This window comes from Babylonia areolata, chromosome 1, assembly GCF_041734735.1.
Source record: "Babylonia areolata isolate BAREFJ2019XMU chromosome 1, ASM4173473v1, whole genome shotgun sequence".
Taxonomy (NCBI): Eukaryota; Metazoa; Mollusca; class Gastropoda; order Neogastropoda; family Buccinidae; genus Babylonia; species Babylonia areolata.
Window position 1 is genome coordinate 1,685,599 of NC_134876.1, and position 25,826 is coordinate 1,711,424.

General features: G+C 44.5%; 2 protein-coding genes across 2 annotated transcripts in view; both read left to right on the forward strand.

Annotated features, from left to right (window-relative positions):
• The window catches only part of LOC143295903 (uncharacterized), a 44,893-nt gene extending 36,019 nt beyond the window's left edge, over positions 1-8,874 (forward strand). The window contains exons 8-10 of the mRNA XM_076607623.1: positions 991-1,062; positions 3,387-3,525; positions 4,119-8,874. Of these exons, the coding sequence (XP_076463738.1) occupies positions 991-1,062; positions 3,387-3,525; positions 4,119-4,540 (633 nt within the window). The 3' untranslated portion in view covers positions 4,541-8,874. The remainder of the gene's footprint in view (positions 1-990; positions 1,063-3,386; positions 3,526-4,118) is intronic.
• An 8,946-nt stretch (positions 8,875-17,820) lies between these two features.
• LOC143295983 (transmembrane 9 superfamily member 3-like) overlaps positions 17,821-25,826 on the forward strand; it is a 45,054-nt gene continuing 37,048 nt past the window's right edge. Inside the window, exons 1-4 of the mRNA XM_076607747.1 lie at positions 17,821-18,028; positions 21,398-21,593; positions 23,026-23,148; positions 23,434-23,606. Coding sequence (XP_076463862.1) covers positions 17,948-18,028; positions 21,398-21,593; positions 23,026-23,148; positions 23,434-23,606 — 573 coding nt within the window. The 5' untranslated portion in view covers positions 17,821-17,947. The remainder of the gene's footprint in view (positions 18,029-21,397; positions 21,594-23,025; positions 23,149-23,433; positions 23,607-25,826) is intronic.

Here is a 25,826-nt window from a genome sequence, read left to right on the forward strand (position 1 = left end):
GGCATGTGTGTGTGTGTGTGTGTGTGCGTGTGCATGCATTGGTGTGTGTGTCCGAACTCAGCGACGCCTCCTTGAGAAAATGAAACTGAAAGTGAAATTGAAACTGTTGTGTGTGTGTTTGTTTTGTTGTCTTTATGTGGGCGGGGGCGTGGGGGAGGAGGGGGCGGGGTGTCGGGGCGGGTGACACCAGTATGGGTGTAGATGTGTGTATGTGTGTGGCGTCACCTCAAGGGGCCAGATCCTTCTCAAGATCACCACAGGTGCACACCAAGCTTGGGACGCTGGACAAAGGGTGGGGGTGGTGGTTGGTGGGTGGAAGGGTGTGTGGGGGGGAGGTGAGTTGGTGGATGGAGGGTAGGTACATGTGTTTGTGAGTCTCTGTAGGTGTGCGTGTGTGTAAGCAAGCTTGGGGCGCAGTATGCGGTGTGGGGGTGGGTTGTGGATGAGTGTGGGGAGTGAGTGAGCGGATGTGAGTGTGAGAGAGTGTGTGTCAAGCCAAGATAACTCAAGTCAAAATGACATTTATTGAGGATAAAAGAGCAAGCTCATACAGCTTTTCATCATCCTGCCCCCAGACATACAAAAAAGATAAACAAAAGAAAGGCACTATATGAAAACTAATCATTTCAAGCAATACATCAGAAAACCTATCGGGAGAAAGTACACACACAAACAGTAAATAAGCATAATACATGTGCTGCTGACACAGTTATGAATGTATGTGTGTGTATGTGTGTGTGTGTGTGTGTAGTGTGTGTGTGTGTATGTGTGTTTGTGTGTGTGTGTGTGTGTGTGTGTGTGTGTGTGTTATGAGTGATATTACACTATGTTTAGCGATTTCTTTGTATCTTTAACCGTTATATTTTTTTATTTCTGTACCTTATTCAAGCAACATTATATCGTTTACTGCACTAACAACCGCAGAGTAGGTGTTAGGTTAATGTATAATTATTACCACTGTTATGGTTATTGTTATTGTTGTCATTTCAGGTGTACCGAGAGATTCAGTCCACCCGCGATGAGCTGAAAAGGGCTGAGGATGAACGGAGTGTCAAGGAACAGGTGGAGTGGCGTGAAATGGGGGGGCGGGGGGGGGGGGGGATAGGGGGACAGGTTGGTAGTGGTGAGTAATTGTACATGTGTGTGGGAGGAAGGGGAAAGGCGTGTTGAATGAGTGCATTCGAGCGCTATGTGTTCTTGTACGTGCGTCCGCGCATGTGCGTATGTGTGTGTGTGTGTGTGTCTGTCTGTCTGTCTGTCTGTACGTATGTGTCTGTTTATGTGTATGACTGACAACTCTGTTTTTTTCGCCCTGTCTTCACCTAATTGGCGCTCTCTTGTGTTATGTGTGTTTATGTGTATAATAATAATAATAATAATAATAATAATAATAATAATAATGGCATTTATATAGTGCTGAATCTTGTGCAGAGACAAATCAAAGCGCTTTCGCACCAGTCATTCACACGCATGCATAACTCTAAAACTGTAGAAACAAAAGACAAGGAAGGGCAGGCAAGGGAGGCTATTTTGGGAAGAGGTGGGTTTTAAGACCTGACTTGAAAGGGCTGAGAGTGGAGACTTGACGAAGCGAAAGAGGAAGTTCATTCCAATCGCAAGGTCCAGAGACAGAGGAAGAACGGCGGCCAACAGTCGAGTATTTGAATCTGGGTATGCGTAAACAGAGTGGATCCGAAGCCGATCGTAGCGAGCGAGATGGAGTGTAGAGGTGAAGGAAGCCACAGAGATAGGAAGGGGCAGTTTTGTGAATACATTTATAACATAAAGTGCTAATCTTGTACTTTATTCGGTGTGAGACAGGGAGCCAGTGGAGATGTTGCAAAAGAGGAGTTATGTGCTCAGATCTTTTCTTTCTGAGGACGAGTCGGGCAGCAGAGTTTTGTATGTGCTGAAGGGACTGAATGGATGAAGCAGGCAAACCAGACAACAAAGAGTTACAGTAGTCAAGGCGAGAGAGAATGAGAGAAACGACAAGTCTAGATGTTGCGTCAGTGGACAGATATTTCCGGATGGCACTGATGCACCGCAGCTGACAGTAGCAGGACTGACATGTCTGACTGATAAATTTTTGCATGGACAGTGTATTGTCAAGGACAACACCGAGGTTCCTGACTGACGTGGAAAGAGGGATGGATGTACAGCCAAGTTTAATTGTGTCAATTGTGATGGAAGACAGTTTTTGTTTAGTTCCTATGATCATTGCTTCAGTTTTGTCCGCGCTCAATTGTAACTTATTTCGAGTCATCCAGTTTATAATGTCCAGGAAGCAGTTGGATGTTTCTTGCAAGAGCGACAACAATTTTTCAGGGGTATCACTCTTCTGGAGTTGAGTGTCATCAGCATACGAATGATGACTGACATTATGGCGGTTGATAATTTCAGCGAGAGGAGCAGTGTACTGTGTGAAGAGCACTGGGCCTATAACATATCCCTGTGTGACTCCATGTTCGATTTTAACGGGTTGAGATTGGAAATGATCAACAATGACAGACTGGAATCGATCAGTGAGATAAGATTTGAACCAGTTTAGGACAGTGCCGTTGATACCAAATGTAAAATGAAGACGGGAAAGGATTGAATGGTCTATCGTGTCAAAGGCGGCTGACAAATCGAGAAGAGTGAGAAGGGACATTTTTCCTGAGTAGGACGCTATCAGTAGATTGCTCAGAATGTGGAGGAGAGTGGTTTCGGTGCTGTGGTCAGCGCGATAGGCAGACTGAAATGGATGGATGAGATTGTTGAAACAAAGGTGGTTGTTGAGCTGCTTGAGGACACCTTTTTCAAGGAGTTTGGACATGAATGGAAGATTAAAAACTGGTCGATAGTTTTTCAAAATGTTTGCGACAAGGTTGGGTTTCTTCAGAAGAGGCCGGACGATTGCAGTTTTGAAAGTGGATGGAAACGTTCCAGTGAGAAGGGATGAGTTGACAATATTGGTGATTGTGGGGAGATGTGAGACACACTGGGAAAAGACCGAGGCTGGTATAGGATCGAGCTCACAGGATTTTATTGTCATTTCTTTCAGGATTTCATGAACGTCTGTTTCAGTCAATGGATTAAAGGAATGGAGAGGAGTGCCGCTGAACTGAGGATCAGGATGAACAGGTTGGAAAGACATTTGGTCTAAGATGGTACGAATATTTTGGACTTTGTCGAAAAAGAAAGAGGAGAAGACATTGGGGAGTTCAGATAAAGTGTAGGGAGAAGGAAGAAGAGTCCTTTTTTGCAGATGACTGACAACTCTCTTTTTCGCCCTATCTTTGTCTAATTGGCGCTGTCTTGTGTTCTGTCAGTTTATGTGTATCACTGACAGCTCTTTTCTTTTCGCCCCATCTTCATCCAGTTGGTGCTCTCTTGTGTTCCAGGAATTCGCAGAGATAGAGGAAGCCTCCCAGCTAGCAAGGAAGGTGTTGCTATGCAAGACAGCCAACGACGCCACGGAAAAGCTGTACTACAGCGTTCCCTTTGGAACCAAGACTGTCAGATCCAAGAGCGAGGTTAGAGGTAAGACCTTCCAAATCAAGTCATGGTCGGTGGCCAGTGAAGATATCGCAAGAAAGGTTGCATGAAAAAAAAAATCCGCTTGCTCGCGCGCCAAAACTTTTACACACAGAGACACACACACTCTCTCTCTCTCTCTCTCTCTCTCTCTCTCTCTCTCTCTCTCTCTCTCTCTCTCTCTCTCTCCCTCTCTCTCTCTCTCTCTCTCTCTCTCTCTCACACACACGCGCCCGTGCGCACAGAGAGAGAGAGAGAGAAGAGGAGCAAGAAGAACAGACGAGCAAACAAAAACTTTTTTTAACCAATTTGAACAGATACATAGAAGTGCTAACATGCTGTGTAACAACGAAAGGAGAAAAATGTACCCTCTCCTCCCCCCAACCCCCTCACGCCCCTCCCTCCCATCCCTCACCCCCCAAGAAAAAAAAAGAGGAAAACCACAAACAGACAAAGACTCACCGAGAGCATCAAACGTGTGTGTGTGTGTGTATGTGTGTGTGTGTGTGTGTGTGTGTGTGTGTGTGTGTGTGTGTGTGTGTGTGTTCAACCACTTTCTGTTTTTTCCAACATGATGGTCATGTCTCCATTGTCCACAGACCCCATGAACCGGGTGTGCAAGCAGATCAGCGCGCGCATCGAGCGGGACTGGGTGGCGCTGTACCGCAACCTCAGCTTCTACCCGCAGCGGGGTGCCGAGACCATCGAGCACGACCTGGTGGAGCTGCGCGAGCAGGGTGCGCGCGTCTCCATGGCGCGTGCCTCGTGCCAGGCCCTAGAGCGCTGGAGGCGCCACCACACTCGCGCCAACGTGGAGGACCTGCGGGAGGCCCTCAAGAAGATCAAGCGGTTCGACATCCTGAAGGTCATCGACAAGGGGCTGAAAGCTCCGCCTAAAGTCAGGGACCCTTTCGAGCCTCAGGAGGAGGTGCCCCCGCCCGTAGAGCCCAAGCTGGTCCCGTACTACAGACTGATCGAGAGGTACGACCAGATCCGGGCCAGCAAGAGCACCAAGTCCTGATTACAGCCGATGTGTGGGTGTGGGTGAAAGCACTGGTTGTTTTGTGCTGAAATGGGGAGTGAGACAAACAGAAAAGACTGCACATTCATCTTAACTCCTTGACCACTGAACTTAACTCCTTGACCACTGAACTTAACTCCTTGACCACTGAACTTAACTCCTTGACCACTGAACTTAACTCCTTGACCACTGAACCTTGGTGAAATTAGATCAGTGTGGCTTGAATTTGAAATGCATGTGCTACATTTTGTGTATCTTTAAATGGTGTCATTGATTTTTCTCATCAATAGTAATGCAGTCCCATGAGGAGGGAGTCAAACAGATCATGGCAACTAACATCCTGACCTGTAAGCTCTGTCTTCACAGTGAGGTGACAGCCCTTCACTGACATCCTGACCTGTAAGCTCTGTCTTCACAGTAAGGTGACAGCCCTTCAGTGACATCCTGACCTGTAAGCTTTGTCTTCACAGTGAGGTGACAGCCCTACACTGACATCCTGACCTGTAAGCTTTGTCTTCACAGTGAGGTGACAGCCCTACACTGACATCCTGACCTGTAAGCTCTGTCCTCACAGTGAGGTGACAGCCCTTCACTGACATCCTGACCTGTAAGCTCTGTCTTCACAGTGAGGTGACAGCCCTACACTGACATCCTGACCTGTAAGCTTTGTCTTCACAGTGAGGTGACAGCCCTACACTGACATCCTGACCTGTAAGCTTTGTCTTCACAGTGAGGTGACAGCCCTACACTGACATCCTGACCTGTAAGCTCTGTCCTCACAGTGAGGTGACAGCCCTTCACTGACATCCTGACCTGTAAGCTCTGTCTTCACAGTGAGGTGACAGCCCTACACTGACATCCTGACCTGTAAGCTTTGTCTTCACAGTGAGGTGACAGCCCTACACTGACATCCTGACCTGTAAGCTCTGTCCTCACAGTGAGGTGACAGCCCTTCACTGACATCCTGACCTGTAAGCTCTGTCCTCACAGTGAGGTGACAGCCCTTCACTGACATCCTGACCTGTAAGCTCTGTCTTCACAGTGAGGTGACAGTCCTTTACAGATATCCTGACCTGTAAGCTCTGTCTACACAGTGAGGTGACAGTCCTTTACAGACATCCTTACCTGTAAGCTCTGTCTACACAGTGAGGTGACAGCCCTTTACAGACATCCTTACCTGTAAGCTCTGTCTACACAGTGAGGTGACAGTCCTTTACAGACATCCTTACCTGTAAGCTCTGTCTACACAGTGAGGTGACAGCCCTTCACTGACATCCTGACCTGTAAGCTCTGTCTTCACAGTGAGGTGACCGTCCTTTACAGACATCCTGACCTGTAAGCTCTGTCTTCACAATGAGGTGACAGCCCTTTACAGACATCCTTACCTGTAAGATCTGTCTTCACAGTGAGGTGACAGCCCTTTACAGACATCCTTACCTGTAAGCTCTGTCTACACAGTAAGGTGACAGCCCTTTACAGACATCCTTACCTGTAAGCTCTGTCTACACAGTGAGGTGACAGCCCTTTACAGACATCCTTACCTGTAAGCTCTGTGTACACAGTGAGGTGACAGTCCTTTACAGACATCCTTACCTGTAAGCTCTGTCTACACAGTGAGGTGACAGCCCTTCACTGACATCCTGACCTGTAAGCTCTGTCTTCACAGTGAGGTGACCGTCCTTTACAGACATCCTGACCTGTAAGCTCTGTCTTCACAATGAGGTGACAGCCCTTTACAGACATCCTTACCTGTAAGCTCTGTCTTCACAGTGAGGTGACAGCCCTTTACAGACATCCTGACCTGTAAGCTCTGTCTACACAGTAAGGTGACAGCCCTTTACAGACATCCTGACCTGTAAGCTCTGTCTTCACAGTGAGGTGACAGCCCTTTACAGACATCCTGACCTGTAAGCTCTGTCTTCACAGTGAGGTGACAGCCCTTCACTGACATCCTGACCTGTAAGCTCTGTCTTCATAGTGAGGTGACAGCCCTTCAGTGACATCCTGACCTGTAAGCTCTGTCTTCACAGTGAGGTGACAGCCCTTTACAGACATCCTGACCTGTAAGCTCTGTCTTCACAGTGAGGTGACAGCCCTTTACAGACATCCTGACCTGTAAGCTCTGTCTTCACAGTGAGGTGACAGCCCTTTACAGACATCCTGACCTGTAAGCTCTGTCTTCATAGTGAGGTGACAGCCCTTCACTGACATCCGTACCTGTAAGCTCTGTCTTCATAGTGAGGTGACAGCCCTTCACTGACATCCGTACCTGTAAGCTCTGTCTTCACAGTGAGGTGACAGCCCTTCACTGACATCCTGACCTGTAAGCTCTGTCTTCATAGTGAGGTGACAGCCCTTCACTGACATCCGTACCTGTAAGCTCTGTCTTCACAGTGAGGTGACAGCCCTTCACTGACATCCTGACCTGTAAGCTCTGTCTTCATAGTGAGGTGACAGCCCTTCACTGACATCCGTACCTGTAAGCTCTGTCTTCACAGTGAGGTGACAGCCCTTTACAGACATCCTGACCTGTAAGCTCTGTCTTCACAGTGAGGTGACAGCCCTTCAGTGACATCCTGACCTGTAAGCTATGTCTTCACAGTGAGGTGACAGCCCTTTACAGACATCCTGACCTGTAAGCTCTGTTTTCACAGTGAGGTGACAGCCCTTCAGTGACATCCTGACCTGTAAGCTCTGTCTTCACAGTGAGGTGACAGCCCTTCAGTGACATCCTGACCTGTAAGCTCTGTCTTCACAGTGAGGTGACAGCCCTTCAGTGACATCCTGACCTGTAAGCTCTGTCTTCACAGTGAGGTGACAGCCCTTCAGTGACATCCTGATCTGCAAGCTCTGTCTTCATAGTGAGGTGACAGCCCTTCAGTGACATCCTGACCTGTAAGCTCTGTCTTCACAGTGAGGTGACAGCCCTTCAGTGACATCCTGATCTGCAAGCTCTGTCTTCATAGTGAGGTGACAGCCCTTCACAGACAAACATACTTGTCAGCGGCAGTCAAGGAATCAAAGACAATAATGAGAGAAGACAGGACAAGAGATATATTTCCATCAAATTATCCACAAAAAAGATGCTTGGATCTTCTCTCGTATCTTTGCTGGTTCACGTCTTCCATAGCTTGCATACTAAATAGTAAATCGAGCATAGCTTGAAAACAAGTTGGTGCGGTACTTATCTAACAAATATGTGAAACGTTTCCTGGTTGTGTCCATGATGGGACTTAGGTCTTGAAAGACAGGGAGATGTGTAACACTACATTTAGCCTGCATCAGTGGAATGACTGAAACGCTAAGGAATAGATGGACAGTGAGCGCACTACGATATTTGTCAGAGCTAGGAAAACCAGTTCCATAACTTCCAGTTCGCGAAAGAGACATTTTGCAAAGATTTTGAGTCACCAGAAGTCTGCTGAACGTTCCTGCCTGGGAAGACTTTTCTATTGAAAAAAAAAAGTTTTCGATTTCCGAAAAAGGTCCGAGTCATTTTAAGTTGCTTTTGTGGTGTGCATTACAAATGTGATGCTACGTTCAAACTGAAGCTGACTGCTTGGAAATATCATATTTATGAAACTGGTAACACCGGTGGTCAATGTGTATGTTTCTTCTGCGTTTAGAAACTTTTTTTTATGCTGATACAAAACAGGTATGATTATGTGTAGGAACAAATGGTAACAGCTTCTCCCGTTAAAACAACCCCAGTAAAATGACAACGAATTCAGGTTTGATCCTGGACCACATACATCCATGTGAAGAATATTCTTTGAATGTGGAAGGCCTGTTTACCATTACAAATTAGTGTCTTTTACGGGGTTTCTCTGGTAGATAAAATCTAGCAGGTACAATGGGGGAAAAAAAGAAAATGAAAGGGATTGTGAGACATATACTATTGTATTGTAATTCTGACCCAGACAATCTATGTATTTTAAAAGAATCTTTTGGCTGCATCAGAATTGGAGTGCATACAGCCGATTGCAATAATTCAGCACTTGTATTCAAGTTTAACAGCACAATTCTCCCACTCCCATCAGTGTGACAGAGAGAGAGAGAGAGAGAGAGAGAGAGAGAGAGAGAGAGAGAGAGAGAGAGAGAGAGAGATTCACGTTACTATCACAGTGTCCCCCCTCCCTCCTCCTCCTCACTTGTGCCAGCAGTCCACATGAAATTGTCAGTGTCAGGTTGCCAGGAGGGCCCAGCCAGATGAGATCATGAGCAACTGCTGAGTAGCTACTCACTGGGGCATTATGTGGTGTTATGCTCCATTGTATTTTTGCAGTTAACATTTTGCATACTTTTACGCATGATGTGGACGAATATGACTGACCGTTCCAATAAAAAGTGTATATATATATATATATATATATATATATATATATATATTGAAAATACTCATGTATCTGCAGACTTGCCCATTTTGTGTTTCTTCACGTTGTTTCTTGTACGTAAGAACACCTGCCTCCAGCAAACACCCACATACCAATACAAGCGCGCATACATACACACACACACACACACACACACACACACACACACACACACATGCACACAACCATGCACATACAAACACACATAAGATATATACTCGTGTTAATTTACGCTTTGATAGTCACGCGCGTGGACGAGCACGCACATTGCATATGTTGGCAAGTGCTCAGCTGGCTACTAACCGTAGTTCAACTGACAACACATACCGTAAAGCGAAAGACAGTTTCACTGCAGTGACGGTGTCCAACCATTGACATGAGGAGGTAACTCCTGTGGCGTGAGGCTGTCAAAGTTCGAATTTGAAGTGTAAGATGTTAAGCGTCCGAAGGTCATTTTCGGAGGTGCCGCTCTCAAGCACTCATCGAGCGTGTCACACACAGTCAGCTGCCTGATATTCTACTGCACTGTCTTATCTCTTCTTCTTTACTTCTCATAACTATTGTAAAATATGGCAATAGAAAACCCCGTTTGTGACTGGCCTCTACATATTTCTGGCCTGCGCGTGGATCTTTTCTATCCTTTAATACAGTAAATTATCAGTAATTCTTTTGTACCGACCCCGTTATAATAACATACCACTCGGTTCATAACAACACGGCTACAAAGTGGCGTCGCCGACAGGATATTGATCCCACAACTTGATTCACGAAAGGATATTGATCCATCACAACGTAAATCCAATTTATCCCTTATAATGTTTTAATTACTCAAATTCTCTTAACCAAAATCAATTCATAAATCAACCCCCCCATTACCAAGTGTACTCCATCACATATTTGGCGCTTCCGAGTTTGGATCGTACAACGACAAGAGGTTGTATTAACAGTCACATAGACTCGGTTAATTTCACCTAGGAGAAGAGAGAAGACAGTGCAGCAGGTGCACAAGTCCACGAAAAGAAACGTGTCCCGTTCAGCATGGCCCCATCCGACTTCCTGCCCAGACTCCCGACAGGAAAGCAGCAGAGAAGTCGACGACTTCATTCAGGTGGCCAGGCTCATCCTCCAGTTATAGCCCCTGGATGACGCGACAGCCTCTCTCTGGCTGATCTCAGCCCTTGCAGGCCGAGCACGCCAACAGATCGTCAGGCTGCCAGCGACCAAAGTGGACACCCCAGCCAAGATCCTTGCAGTTCTTGAGGGGAACTGGGGAGAGCAGTGTGACGCCACAGACCTTGCCACTGCCTTCTTCAACAGACAGCAGAAGCCCAATGAGACTGTGGCAGAGTACACATCCCATCTTCAGTACCTCTGGACATCAAGGCTGAAGATGGGGTTATCCAGATGTCAGCGACCATCCTCCGCGACACTTTCGCCAGAGGCTTTCAGCCAGCCGTACTCAGGCGCGATGTCAGGCGTTTCATGCGAGACTACCCTGAAACCACTTTCGAAGCAGCGAAGAAGGAGGCCCAGCGATGGCTGAGGAAGGACAGCCACACCTACAACACCTGCCCCGGCGTAGACAACACCATTGTTGCCCGCTTACAGTCTCAGCTGGCCACACTTGCATCTGAAAACACCAGCCTGCAACGTCAGCTGCAGTCTCCTATGCCAGCACATCGCCTACATCATCCAGGACCAGCACTTCATCCTCGCCGCTGTGCTGCTGACCACGCCCCACACCCTCCACACTGTGTCTGGTGTGAGAGGTCCGGTCACACTGAGGCCCAATGTCGGCACAAGCGGCGCTACCAGAAGAAGGCCAGGCAACAGAATGCTGACCACCAGCCGCCAGTTCCAGCCCACAACCAGTGTGTTCCTACCACACACGCTGAGCAACCTGGACCAACACCAACTGCTCCAGCTCCAAACCCGCGAAGCAGGAGACGCCGACGCATATGGAGGTGCCACAGCACCACACCTGACGATGTCATCCCACAGGTGCTCCCACCTGTAGTCAGCCCCATGCAGCAGAGGCGCCACCAACAACCACCCTCTGTCACGCCTACACACCCAGCCCCACAGCACTGCCAGGACAGCAAGGCGTCACACTATGACACTGACACTGACACTGACAACGACAGTGGTGTGTGGCTGGTCAGGCCCACACCGAAACCCAGGGCCTCCATCATGCGAGCTGCACCAGAGACACCTCCACTACCACCAGATCCTGCACCAAGACGGTCTGCACGAATGACCTCCAGAACTTTTTTCTTCGTCTTCTTTTTTTCACCAATTTTTTTTTTAATTCACCATCTCTCACCCATCCATTCCACAAATCTTACATTCATTCATCAACATATTTCTGCTCTGGTCGTTATACAGGGTTACCTGCAAATGGACAGGTAAAGATAAATGAAAGGTGTCATTGAAACAGGCAACAGACAATGTTGGCAATGACATGATATTGTAAAGTGCATATAGCTTCAAGAATATGCGCTACAGTTAGACATCTTAATAAATAAATAAATAAATGAATGAATAAACTTTTCTTGAGAGAATACGGACATAATAAATCATGCGACGGATGTCTTCACATTCTTTTTAAAGAAATGCTAAAACGATTTTTTTAGCCTCTATTCATTTTTTAAACTATGCAGCTCTTTTTTTTCAACAAAGTGAGTCGCATTTATAGATTCTGAACAAGCAAGGCAATATAAGGCTTAACAATACAAAAATGTAGTCTATAAAAATCATAGTCTGCGAAATGAAGAAGACATGGAGGTGGACACATCATTTGACAACTTCCACAGCTCAACGTGAAAACGGAGAGTTACGGCCCTGATGAGACGCGCAACCCTGACACGAATACCTTGACCTTCACAAAGAGACATGTGTGAACAGAACTCACTTAAAATTGTCGCCATTTTGCTTGCTTCAAGCCGTACATCGTTTTGATCAATTAAAGCAAAAAGACTTTCGAATACACATTGGTCTTTTGACTAATTTCGACAGGTAAAGAAAACTTGGAGACATTGTACAGGCAGGCTTTAAATGGGCCAATGTCTACATTTTTGGGCAGGAGGACATCCGGAACTTTTATATACAGGAAACGTCTGCCTGCCTTCCAGTGTGTCAGCTTGCCCTGGTCATGCCTGTCCCTTTCCGCGGTCAGTTTCCAGAACTGTATGAACTCTGTTATTTAGTACCGAAGAAGTATTTTACAGCCAGAACAGTGACATTGTAAAATTGAATAATCATGATGCTGATACTCATGTTGTTTTATTGTTGTTGTTGTTTTTATTCTTGCTAAACTGAAACAGTGCTGTTGTGTTCTTTTTCATATCATTCCTGTTCATGCTTTAATTCTGTTTTCATTTTCAGACATTACTGCACAATTCATGTTTTTATGTTTCAGTTGTTTTGTTGTTGTTTGTTTTTGTTTTGTTTTTGTTTTTTTGTTGTTGTTGTTTGTTTTTTTTGTTTGTTTGTTGTTGTTTTTTTGGGGGGGTTCTTCTTCTTGCTTAATCTGTGATCCAGCTTGTCACATGGTCTTGGCAGTGAACATGTCTATGAACATGTATCATAATTCTTGTTATTACAATCTATGCTTTTATACATGTGTCTACTCTACATGTGTACATATCTGAGATTGTTGATACGTAGATTGATGGGCACAAAAATGAATGCTTTTCAATTTCATAGTGTATTTATCTAATTAGGACCCCTTCTTTTAGCAAAGTGTTCAAACTTAACTTGGGATGCATTGGACTAAGTTCAAACTCTTACTTTACCTGGCTAAAGCCACTTTGATAGAAGTAGGGTATTGTTCTTAAGAATGTTGCGGTCATTCAAAATTTCACATTCACTTTGTATCTTATCAGCTAAATTATCTCCCTTTACCTACACACTAATTCTTGGTTGATGTTCATAAACTGAAGTCTGCTCACAAGAGTTACTTTTAATCAACGATCGCAGACAATGGATCTCAAAGGATCGGGGGGGAGGGGGGGGGAGGGGGGGGGGAGAGATGTAGCCAAGCGCTCAGCTGGCTACTGACCGTGGTTCAACTCACAGCACATACCGTAAAGCGGACGACAGTTTCACTGTAGTGACGGTATCCAACCATTGACATGAGGAGGTAACTCCTGTGGCGTGAGGCTGTCAAAGTTTGAATTTGAAGTGTAAGATGTTAAGCGTCCACGGTCATTTTCGGAGGTGCCGCTCTCAAGCACTCATCGGTTCATAACAACACGGCTACAAATACATTCACACCAAAGTAAAATTAATATACATGCGCACACACATAGGCAAAATTTATCCAAATATTTCGCACATGGACACCGGCAAACTGTGACATCGTGGCACATAAACATTCTTGCATATCCACACACACGCGCGCGCGCGCGCTCACACACACACACACACACACATGTAATGTCTCAGTGAGCGCAACATAATGTATACTTACATGGCACCTGCATGCATTTAGCAATTTTGACAACCACTGCATACTCACGCTCAGTGTCACCGGCAGACTAAGCGGTGAGCTAAACTTTAATTTAACAATAATGATGATGATGATAATGATAATTCCAATAATAATAATAAGAATGACAACGACGACGACGACGATGATGATTGTATCTATCGAGAGCTGAGGGGGAATCTTATGCCGCGGAGAAAAATCCACACCTAACACATTCAACACCTGACTATCTGGCATACATGCACTGTCACTGAACCAAAGAGACGAAAGACAAAAGACAATTCACTGTAGGTATAGGGCTGGAGAAACTATAAGGACGGCAAAGGGAGGGAAGGGGGGCGATGGGGGGACTGGGGGGGGGGGGGGACGGAAGAGCTATACTATGGGGAAGAGGTAGGTTATAAGGCGAGCTGTGAAAGAGGTGAGTAGAGGGATTTGTCGAAGCGAAAAGATGAGACCCAGAGAAGGAATGAGAAGAGATGCTTGTGCACGTGGTTACGTCGTCCACGTTGACCTGTGGAACAGTTTCTCAGGCCCAAAATCTTATGATACATATTGTCTTTTCTTTTTTCTTTTTTTTTTTTTCTTTTCTTTTTTAGCCCTCAATTAAGCGATTATAGTAGGATCAGACACACACACACACACAGAGAGAGAGAGAGAGAGAGAGAGAGAGAGAGAACAAAATCATGAACAAGGGAAACCACTAAGGTACATTCAAATATCTCTAATCGTGCAACAATTATTTCCCCCTTTTTGTGCAGCTGTCTTGGCTCTGCATTTTGTCTTTCACTTGACATTTCCTTTATCAGAATCAGAACTGAAAAGTGAGCAGATCTGGGGACGTGTGTGGGTGTGTGTGTGTGCGCGCGCGTGCGTGCGTGTGTGCACTAGTGTGCACATAAATGCGTGTGCATGTGTGTCACTGTGAGAAACAACAAAACACACACACCGTGACACACACACAGACACACACACACACACACACACACACACACACACTGACACACACACACTGACACACACACAGTTTTTCACTCGCGTATGAGCATGCATTGTGTATGCAGACACACACAAAAGACAAAAATATTTGTACCCAGGCACACGGGAACATATTGGCATAATTAAATTTATCGCCACGCGTGTACATAAAATTTATTTTAAGAATATATAATTATATATAATATAAAACCACTATATTGGCAACTGACACACACGCACCGCCCAGACACACACACACAGACAAACACAAAAACAGACACACGCGCGCGCACGCACGCACGCACGCGCGCGCGCACACACACACACACACACACACACACACACACACACACACACACACCACAGCGCAACATTCACGAGAATGCACGTATAAAATGTACTTGCAGACAAGCGCTCCACGTTCATTCACAACAGTCTGCAAAGGGAATTATCGCGCATTAGGCATACACGTAGTCTTCATACATTAACATAAATTATGATCAGTCACCTGTGCACGACCACACATACACAAACATGCACTGGCACAATGCACGAACACACAAACATGTGCACCGGTGCGTGTGCGAGCGCGCGTGCACGCACACACACACACGCACGCACGCACTCACACGCGCGCGTGCGCACACACACACACACACACACACATACACACACACACGCATTGTGTGTTGTTTCTCACAGTGACACACATGCTCTGATAATGAAACAATTTTTTCCCCTTTTTGTCAGAATCAGAAAAAAGTGAGCAGATCTGAAAAAAAAACAAAAAAACTTTAAGGTTCTCTGAGAATAAAAAGGCACACATTCCCACCTCCACCCTACCACAATCACCCCCCTTCCCCAAACACACACACACTTGGAAATGGTATTGTTGAAGTCAAGCTCCTGGACCCCCTACGGACGATAAGTAACTTCTTCAACAAAGCTGTTTGTGTGCACAAGGTTATATATGGAAATGCTCCAAAAAATATATCATTACAGGCACTTTTAAAACTAATGAACCCGGGCAAAACTAGACCAAGACCAAGAAATAACATTTACACATCCAGCTTCCTTTGCTCGGGAATCGCCTTCCCCTCACTTTAAAAAGTATTGCGAATTCTTCTTCTTCTTCTTCTTCTTCTTCTTCTTCTTCTTCTTCTTCTTCTTCTTCTTCTTCTTCTTCGTTCGTGGGTTGCAACTCCCACGTTAACTGTTATGTACACGAGTGGGCTTTTACGTGTACGACCATTTTTACCCCGTCATGAAGGCAGCCATACTCCGTTTTCGGGGGTGTGCATGCTGGGTATATTCTTGTTTCCATTACCCACCGAACGCTGACATGGATTACGGGACCGTATTAATTTTGATCTTCTGCTCGTATTGCGAATGAAAATGATTTTAAGAAAAATCTGAAGAATTGTATGTCTATTGACATTAACAGTAATGTTAAGTCTTGATCGAATAGTCTCATACTTTATTTATGTATCTATTCCATTTATTTATTTATTTATTAGACATTTTCCATATGCTTCCTTCGGAAGTAAATTTGTGTCATGTGATGGAATGATAATTACTATGTGTATATCAACGAAAAGGGTGTGGTGTATTCGTGCTCGAGCATGTGCAGTTGTGTGTGTGTGGGAGAAAATACTGGGGAGTGCGGGACTGATTCGAACCAGTGCGCTCTGATTCTCACGCAAAGCGGACGCGTTACCACCGCGTTACCACTTGGCCAACAGTCCACTATATTAAAAGACGGCTTGATGTTAAAAAAAAAAGAAAAAAAAAAAAGAAAACAAACAAACAAATAAACAAACAAATAAACAAACAAAAAAACAACAACAAAAAGAGTTGTTGCTTATTCAAATTACGAATTTGAAAAAAAAAAATTCACACACACACACACACACACACACACACACACACACACACACACACACACACACCGGCACCCGTGCACGCACACACACCGCCACACACACACACACACACACACACACACACACACACACACAGAGAGAGAGAGAGAGAGAGAGAGAGAGAGTCGGTGATCGAACTCGGGGAACTCGGGCGAGAATCCAGCGCTATGTATAACAGACCTGCGTTCTTGTTTTTTGTTTCCTATATGTTACTCTTAGGTATACAAATCTTGATGTCCTGCATACCGCCAAATGGCCGGGGCTGAAAGAGCCTGTGTTATCAGTATCAGTAGCTCAAGGAGGCGTTCGGACAAATCCATATACGCTACACCACATCTGCCAAGCAGATGCCTGACCAGCAGCGTAACCCAACGCGCTTAGTCAGGCCTTGAGAAAAAACAAACAAAAACAAACACACAAACAAACAATAATAATAATAATAATAACAATAAGTAAAAAGAAAATAAAAGACAATAATGATGATAAATAAGCAAATAAATGTAAAATATGCACACACACACACACACACACACACACACACATGCATAACAGACATGCAACAAACAAGCAGTTTCACCGTGACAAACAAATCAGTACACACAAACGTACACGAGCCCCGACACACACACACACACACACACACACACACACACACACACACACACACACACACACACACACACACACACACACACATGCATAACAGACATGCAACAAACAAGCAGTTTCACCGTGACAAACAAATCAGTACACACAAACGTACACGAGCCCCGACACACACACACACACACACACACACACACACACACACACACACACACACACACACCATCTCCCAAATCAACCTGACCCCCCGAACCCCCTACACCCCTCCTCCAGAGACTCATGTGTTCACGCTGAACAATAAGTGTGTGCGTTCGTCAGTCAGTCAGTGCGTGCGTAGGCCGTAGTGCTCGCCTGTGTGTCTCAGTGCTCGGTAATTGCATGCGTGCCTGCGCCGGTGATGCACGTGCGCGAGTGTGTGTGTGTGTGTGTGTGTGTGTGTGTGTGTGTGTGTGTGTGTGTGTGTGTGTGTGTTCGTGACCGAGTCAATGTGCACAGGTAGAAATTTATTGCATGTGTACGATGGCTAATTAGATATACCGTGAGAATGTCTATATTGAAAGACGAGAGAGAGAGAGAGAGAGAGAGAGAGAGAGAGGGTGGGGGGGTGCGGTGAGGAATGGGAGTGGGGAGGACGGACGATCGACCGGGAGGCACCGTGACTCAGTGCCGGAGGCAATGGGCACTGAGGCCAAAGCAGGCGTGCGGCATTTAGATGTCTGCTTATGAAAGAATCATAATTGCTATTTACACCCGATCAACTGCTGACCACACCTAAGTGCAGCAGATCCTTCAACTATGAAGCTGGCCTGCTTTTCAGCAAGATGAAGACAAAGCAGCGGAACAGTCGAGCTGTTTCTGTGTGCTTAGCAACGCACGCACAGTTCTCCAGAGTGGCCTGCCTTTCCTGCGCCCTCTTGTGGATTGATACGTGGCTAAATGGAGGAAGCCATTTTTCGTTGCTAACTATCAACAGCAGTTGTTTTCAATCGACGATCATCTACTGTTACTGTCGCAGTATTGTGTTTTTACATAGCGCAAAATGTTCAAGACTATTTCCAAAGTTATTTTATTCCTCTCTTTATTATTATTACGGGCTGGTTGTGACGAGCATGAACACAGTGTGAGTGCACTCAAAGCCGACAGTTACTGGCCTTTCTGTTTCGATCTCTCATGTTTAAACATTCCTTCTTAATAACGAAGGATTTCGTTACTGCCTTTTGGGGAGTTTTTAGATTGGTCGTATGCTGTCTGAAATGCTTATTTGACGTTTTTTAAGTTTGTTTAGATGTTGTTCGGCAGCGTATGCAACACGGAACTTGTTTATCTCGATAAATTTATAGATCTCTTCAGTCCGTCAGAACTTGGAATGAAAAGTGAAATTGTTATTTAGATATGTTTGCATTGATATGATTTCGCTCACTGAGAGTTTAAAGACAATAGTATGGAGTCGTACAGTATGTATGGTAACTTCCTAAGTCACTTGGTTTCATGAATGTGATTTTGTGTGTGTGTGTGTGTGTTTGGGTTTTTTTTTTGGTTTTTATAAACAGATTTCAGACACGCCCCAGACTAGTAGTAGTAGTACCGATTATGGAAAGAACGAAACACAGATTGAATAGAGGGGAATTGTTTGTGTCCTGTCAGTGGTACCAAAGCATCAGCAGAGACTGAAATAATATGACAGTAGTTATATGTTGCTGACTGCAAGACTGTACAACAGTTGAATTACAAATTTAGTTTTAGAGTTTGACACTGAGTGACTGACATGAGACAAGCTCTGGACTCAGTCACTCACAGGCAGTGCTTTCCTATAGATGTATTATTCAGTATGTTTACATCTTACATGTCTTTGGTTGCCTAATGGTGGACACACAATGTAATGTTGGCAATGTGTTTGATATAAATACAATATTTGTATTTGTATTTCTTTTTATCACAACAGATTTCTCTGTGTGAAATTTGGGCTGCTCTCCCCAGGGAGAGTGCGTCGCTATACTACAGCGTCACCCATTTTTAAAGTAATTTTTTCCTGCGTGTTATTTGTTTTTCCTATCGAAATGGATTTTTCTACAAAATTTTGCCAGGGACAACCTATTTGTTGCTGTGGGTTCTTTTATGTGTGCTAAGTGCATGCTGCACGTGGGACCTCAGTTTATCGTCTCATCCAAATGACTAGCGTCCAGACCACCACTCAAGGTCTAGTGGAGGGGAAGAAAATATCGCGGCTGAGCCATGATTCAAACCAGCACGTTCAGATTCTCTCGCTTCCTAGACGAACGCGTTACCTCTAGGCCATCACTCTACTGCTGCAAACTATATGTACGTACACAGATGCAGTATACACAATCGACAATGGTATTAGAAACAAATTATATGGCCGGCGCTAGGCATCAGTCCTCAGTCGATGTGCAGCGATCAGCTTGACATTGGTCCCGAATAATTAACGGATGTAACGTTGAATTCTTGGTCAATGAAAGTCTACAGGGACTTGTCTTGATTCTTGAGTTTGCTTTCTGTTGCTGTCCTGCATGAACTGTTCACTATAATAGCCGATAGAACTGCTTACAGAAAAGTACAACTAAGAATCAAACTCTTGATCTACAGGTGGGTCACGTGACCCTCTGCACCTCCTCCTGACACTGTATTTACCAAATCTCCCACCAAAATGACCAACAAACTCCCAGTATTTTTTTTAATTTACGGACAAACTCCCACAAAAATTAAAGTATGTAACGATAACCAATGTCATTCAGTGACATTTTTGTCGGGATCTCCGCAAAGCACTGAGCTTCATACCGATCGAGGATCGACTTACCAGCTACTTTGAAATTAATATAGTACATGATATATACTTTTGATATACATTCAATACAAATGTAGAATATACAAAATTACAATACACTGTATACACACTCATACACACACGCTCACACACATTTGCATATATATATATACATATTTATAAACGCACAAACTGTGACTTGCTGGCTCAAATGTACAGAATTTTACCAAGAAACTGAAATAAAAAGCATTCACCCCATGGATACCTGTACACACCATATGACAAACTATATGATGACATGATATAATCGCTCCAAGTTATATATAATACAGGTCTGCAGTCTTGTTCAAATAACAGCCCTTGATATTGTTTTGTAATTATTCAAATTGGTGTGTGCCTCTGACTCTGCAGGCATGTGACAGTATGTTTTGTTACATTAATTAGTTAGATATTTTTTTATGAAAAGGAAGCACAGACTGATACTGGTGATAGATCTTGTCCTCAGTATCTGCCATCCGAACTCAGACTTGAAAAATGAAATTCTACTTTGTATTCAGTCATTCCATGATAAGAAACAATTTTAGAAATGCTTTCTTCGAAACAAAAAATAATTGTAGTTTCATGAAATTGATCACTGTTTCATGACATAGCCACACAGAACACTCATTCAGTTCAACAAAGTTGAAACTTTGGATAATCGTAAAGTGCCCCTCACAATTCAAATCAAAGGTGTGTAATTGTTATTTAACTGTATAGGTGCTTGTTTCATACCCACAATATGTAGAATTTATTTGGTAAGAGCATAGTCGCTGCTCGCATTCTGACTTGTAATTTTTGACTCACTTGTGTAAACAAAGTGAGTCTATGTTTTAACCTGGTGTTCGGTTGTGTGTGTCCGTGGTAAACTTTAACATTGACATTTTCTCTGCAAATACTTTGTCAGTTGACACCAAATTAGGCATAAAAATAGGAAAAATTCAGTTCTTTCCAGTCATCTTGTAACAATATTGCACCTCTGGGATGGGAACAAAAAAAAAAACAAAAAAAAATGAAGCCTAATTATATGCAAACTGCAATTACTGTTATATTTATATTTTTTGTATTCTCTAAACTTGGCACTTTGATCTGATATTCTGACACAACAACAAGAGCAGCCATTATTTTCATTTTTTGTTCAAACAGGAACTTCTTTTGCTAAGCATGGAAGTTTTATTTTTATTTTGCAAACGTTTTGGTGCAGAGAGTAAACAAGGAAAATTACTCTGTAATTAATGCCAGGGGACTTAATTTGCTTTAAACTGATCTTTCTCATCATAAACATTACATTTTGAAATTATACTCAATACATAAAAAGCTTGGTTGTTTTTTTTAAAGTGTATCACAAGTGAGTCTTGAAGGCCTTGCCTCTCTTGTTATACATGTAATTTGTATGTGTAAGTCTCAGACTGTCACAGTATGTGTGTGAAATTCAGTGGATTGAGAACATATTTTGGCTTTCATATTCTTTCACAGTGGGTACAGTATGTGTGTGTGTTACTGAGTTGATAACATTATCAGCCTTTTGGTGTATAAACTGCGTTTGTGTCTCACAGTATGTCATGTGTGTGTTGAATCCATTTGATACTTGAACATTGTCAGTATTTTTGGTGTGTGTGTTTTTTGGGTTTGTTTTTTTAAGATTCAATAGAATGTTAAGGCGTGTTTCAGTATGAAGATGGTGAGGAAGTGGTGTTGTGGATGAACACTGTGGGGCCTTACCACAACCGACAGGAAACGTATGAATACTTTTCTCTCCCTTTCTGCCGGGGTCCCAAGAGCAGCATTGGACACTACCACGAAACATTGGGAGAAGCTCTGCTTGGAGTGGAATTAGAGTTCAGCGGTTTAGACATTGATTTTAAAGGTACTGATTATTTTTAAGTCACTTTCATAACAAAGAAAATTTGAAGATACAGTGCTATTGATTGTTTTTGAATTTGACTCATGCATGTCTGCTCTGCAAAGTGAATCTGATCTCATTTGTGACTTGTTGCATTCTGGCAATTTGAATTTATCTTGTGCCCAGTACAGAGTGAGTCTGACTGCTCTGATTCAGGTGCCTGTGTTTTAGATCATGTTTAAGTTGATAACTAAGTTTGTCAAACATTTGCGCACTGCACACAGATATTCACACTAGAAACCATACACACACACACACACACTGACACACACATGCATGACGTATGAGCACATGAATCAGCATTGGCCACATGCACACTTATGCATGACAGATTTGTACACATATCAATTCCATAATCTGATGCACACACATGCACACACACACATGTACATTTGTCTTATTTAAAAAAAAGCACCTGTTGGTTTCTACATTTTAATTCAGCTCAAACTGATTTCTCTTTTGCAGAAAATATTCTTGTTCAGTTACTGACTGAAGACACATAAACAATCAAAATTTGCTCTTAAAACTTCCAAAATGAAACGGAGACTGTTGTGGCGCAAAGTGTTATTTTCGATGGCAAAAAAATTGGAACTTGCTGCAATCCAGTCTGCTCAACACTCCCAACACTGAGTGAATTCAACATTGATCTGCAGACTTTTATTTAACTGCCAGCCATTACAAATTTTCCAGAAGTTTTCTGAATTCCATTTCCAACCATGAATTTACAAATTACGATTTTATGTATTCTTTTTCTGGATTACAAAATTCACAAAGAAAAAAAGAAGTTAATCCTGCAATCCAGGAGAAACTGAACCCACACGCTACATCTGAACATTGATCAAGGTTTTCCAAACGGAAAGGCAGGGCATGGCGCCAGTTATTTTCATTAAAATTGCATCAAGTAATAAAAGTCTAGGTCACGCAGTTATCAAATCAGCGAAAAAAAGTGGGCATATCATTATCAGACGGTTATGTTGCCAACAGCGGCTGTTGAAACACTGATGCTGACAAAATTAGCACTGCTGTTTTGACTTATCCGTTTTGATAATGAATGAGTGCATGCAGGTGTGTGTGTGTGTGCGCGTACACTATGCTTTTCACATTTTAACAGATTTGACTGGGGAAAAAAACACACACACTACCCCCTCCCACACCCACCCCCAATTTTTCATTCTGAAAGGTTGGCAGCAAGACTTTATTTTGCTCACCATTCCATTAGCTGAGTTACAGACTGTTTGTGTGTGTGGATGTATATCATGAGCTTGTGGTGTTGAAGTGCTTTGTGTGAGTGTAGTGTGAACATCACATTAACTAAGCTGCATTACAAAAGGTTATGTGCTATTTGATGATGATTCATTATTTATTATGATGATTTTTTTTTTATCCTGTCTTCTAGGTGACGTGGCGAAGACAGAGTACTGTAGTGTGGAGCTGACCGAGGAAAAAATCCAGGCTTTTGTGTACTCTGTCAAAAGCCATTACTGGTACCAGATGTACATTGACGACTTGCCTGTTTGGGGTAATATTTCATTTGGATTTTATTCCTGATTTTCCCAATTTCTTTGAATTCTGTGGTGAAGATCAAGTTGCTTAGGACTTAAGAATGTTGGCCATGATATGTTGTTTTTTTGTTTGTTGTTTTTTAATGTGAGAACTGTGTGGGGATAATATTTTATTTGAATTTGTTCTGGAATCTATTCTATCCATTGATTTAGGACAGTGCGATATTCACCACAGACAGAAGAAAATGTTTTTTAAGGCCTATTAAATATTTGTTGAAATGAGGTAAATGTATTTTTTGCAGGCATTGTTGGAGAGATTGATGAGGCAGGGGACAACCACTACATCTGGACACACAAGAAACTGGATATTGGTTACAATGGCAAGCAGATTGTCGACGTCAACCTCACTTCAGAGTCCAAAGTGATGTTGAATCATCCTAAGGAGAGCAACAACAAGCTGTCTTTCTCCTATGAGGTGAGTTTTGACATTGATGATGTTCTGGTCTGTCTTTCTTTTTCTTTTGCATTCGACAGCTACGCAGTCAGGGTCGAAGTCCAAGGGATACCACAAACTCGGCCGTCCAGCGAAGATCGGCTACCGTCCCCCAGAGCTTGGTGTTGAGGTCCACACCCCCAGGCCAGGACTGCTGCTGCATCTTCTCATACAGGGGGCAGTCTTGGAGAATATGGGATGGGGTCTGGTCAGCCTGGCCGCAGTCACATAGGGATGTGGCTGCCACTCCAATCCTCTTCAGGTGTGCTCAGAGGCCGCGGTGTCCTGTGCAAAGGCGGTAGATGGTAGTCTGGTGTCTCCTCTCCAGTGTCCTGATGGGATCCTGGTGTGCCTGGTAGCCTCCATTCAGGGTGACCCGGCCTCTTCGGAATCTTTTGCGGAAGACAGTTTTTGCTTCCTCAGACGTGACAGGAACGGTTGGCTGTGTGAGCTGGCTTCCTTAGTAAGGTGGTCTGCGCACTTGTTGCCTGGGAGGCCTACATGGGCAGGCACCCACTGGAGGCTTGTTGGGGCTGTTTGGGTAAGGGTTGTGAGGGAGGCCTTAAGGGACTGGATCAGTGGACCAGGGTCAGGGGAGTCGAGGGCCTGGAGTGTGGCCATGGAGTCAGTGAAGATGGAGATGCTGCCAAGGGGCTTTCCACAGGAGGAGAGGAATTCTGCTGCCGTTTTAATGGCCAGGACTTCAGTTCTGAAATTGGAACAGAGCTTTCCTCTGGGGAGTGTGGTGCTGCTGTGCTCTCCATCGGGAAATCTGATGTAGACACCACTGTGTGTGGCTTCCTCCGCCATGTATACATGCGTCCAGGCTGGGTAGGACTCCTCTATCATGACCAGAGTCAGGATCTTGAGAGTAGCTGGTTGCTGTTCTTTGGTGGTGATGCCAGGAACTCTGATAGTGGCCTCTATCTCTTGGTCGAGCCTCCAGTCAGGCAAGGCAAGGTCAGTGCAAGACTCCCTTTTGCTGCCAGAACATCGCTGTGCTGTGCTCAGTGCTTTATACTGGTGATTGAGGCTCTGACGTTTGAGACGGTTCTTGGTGGGCTGCTCCAGTCTATGGTGTAGGTGGTGTGAGGGCAGTCTTCTGAGCTTCTCTCCCTGCATCAGGACTTTCAGGTCGTGTCTTCTCTCCAGGGGCTTGATGTAAGCAGTTTTCTCCATGTCATGGATTGGCGTGGACCTCATGGCTCCCACGTATGAGGTGTAGTTCCATATTTTGGACTTTGTCGAGCCAGCTCTTGTTGGTCTTGGAGGCTGTGCCCCATGAGGTTGAGGCGTACTCCATGGTGGGTCTGACCGCTCCCATGTAGACCCTGGCGAGAAGCCTGCTGTCTGCTCCCCAAGTTGTCCCGGCCAGCTTCTTCAGCAGGGCTAGCTTGCGGATGCCTTTCCTCTCCATCTCCACAACTGGGGCCTCCAGGTCAGGCGGGTGTCCAACTTGACGCCAAGGAATGTTGGTGTATCCATTTGGGGCAAGACCTGTCCCTGGAGCTTCAGCTTGACTTGCTCGTTGGCAGTGGAGAGAGAGAAGAGTGTTGCGTTGGTTTTTGTGGTGTTGAGCTCAAGACCCCAGTCGTCTGTACTTGTAGCGATATTGCTGACGACTTCCTGAAGCCGATAGGAGGCCGTGCTGGTGTGTTCAGCGGATGTCCATACTGCCAGATTGTCTGCGTGCAGACTGTTGGAGACGTGCTTTGTGATGTTGTCTCTGATGTCGTTGATATACAACAGAAACAATGTTGGGGAAAGCACTCCCTGGGGGACACCCTCACGCAGCTTGACCTTTCAGCTGTGGAAGCCGTCTAGTTTTACCCTTGTGTTCCTGCCGAAGAGGTAGTGGTGGATCCACATGTACATCTTGCTACATACACCGGCTTGTTGAAGTTTCAGGATGAGGCCCTCCTTCCACACTATGTCAAACACTCTGGACAGGTCAGAAAACACGGCCAGTGTCTTCTCCTGAAAAGTTTTCGATGCCCTGGACAAGGAGGGCTAGTTGGTCTTCTGTGTTGTGCAATTTTCTGTTGCCCATCTGGATAGGTGAAAGGATGTTCTGTGTTTCCAGGAGGAAGGTGAGGTGGTGGTTGACCATCCTTTCCAGCAGCTTGCTGACACAGCTCAGAAGGCTGATTGGTCTGTAGCTGTGGGGGTCCTTGTTCTTTCCCTTCTTTGGGATCGGGATGA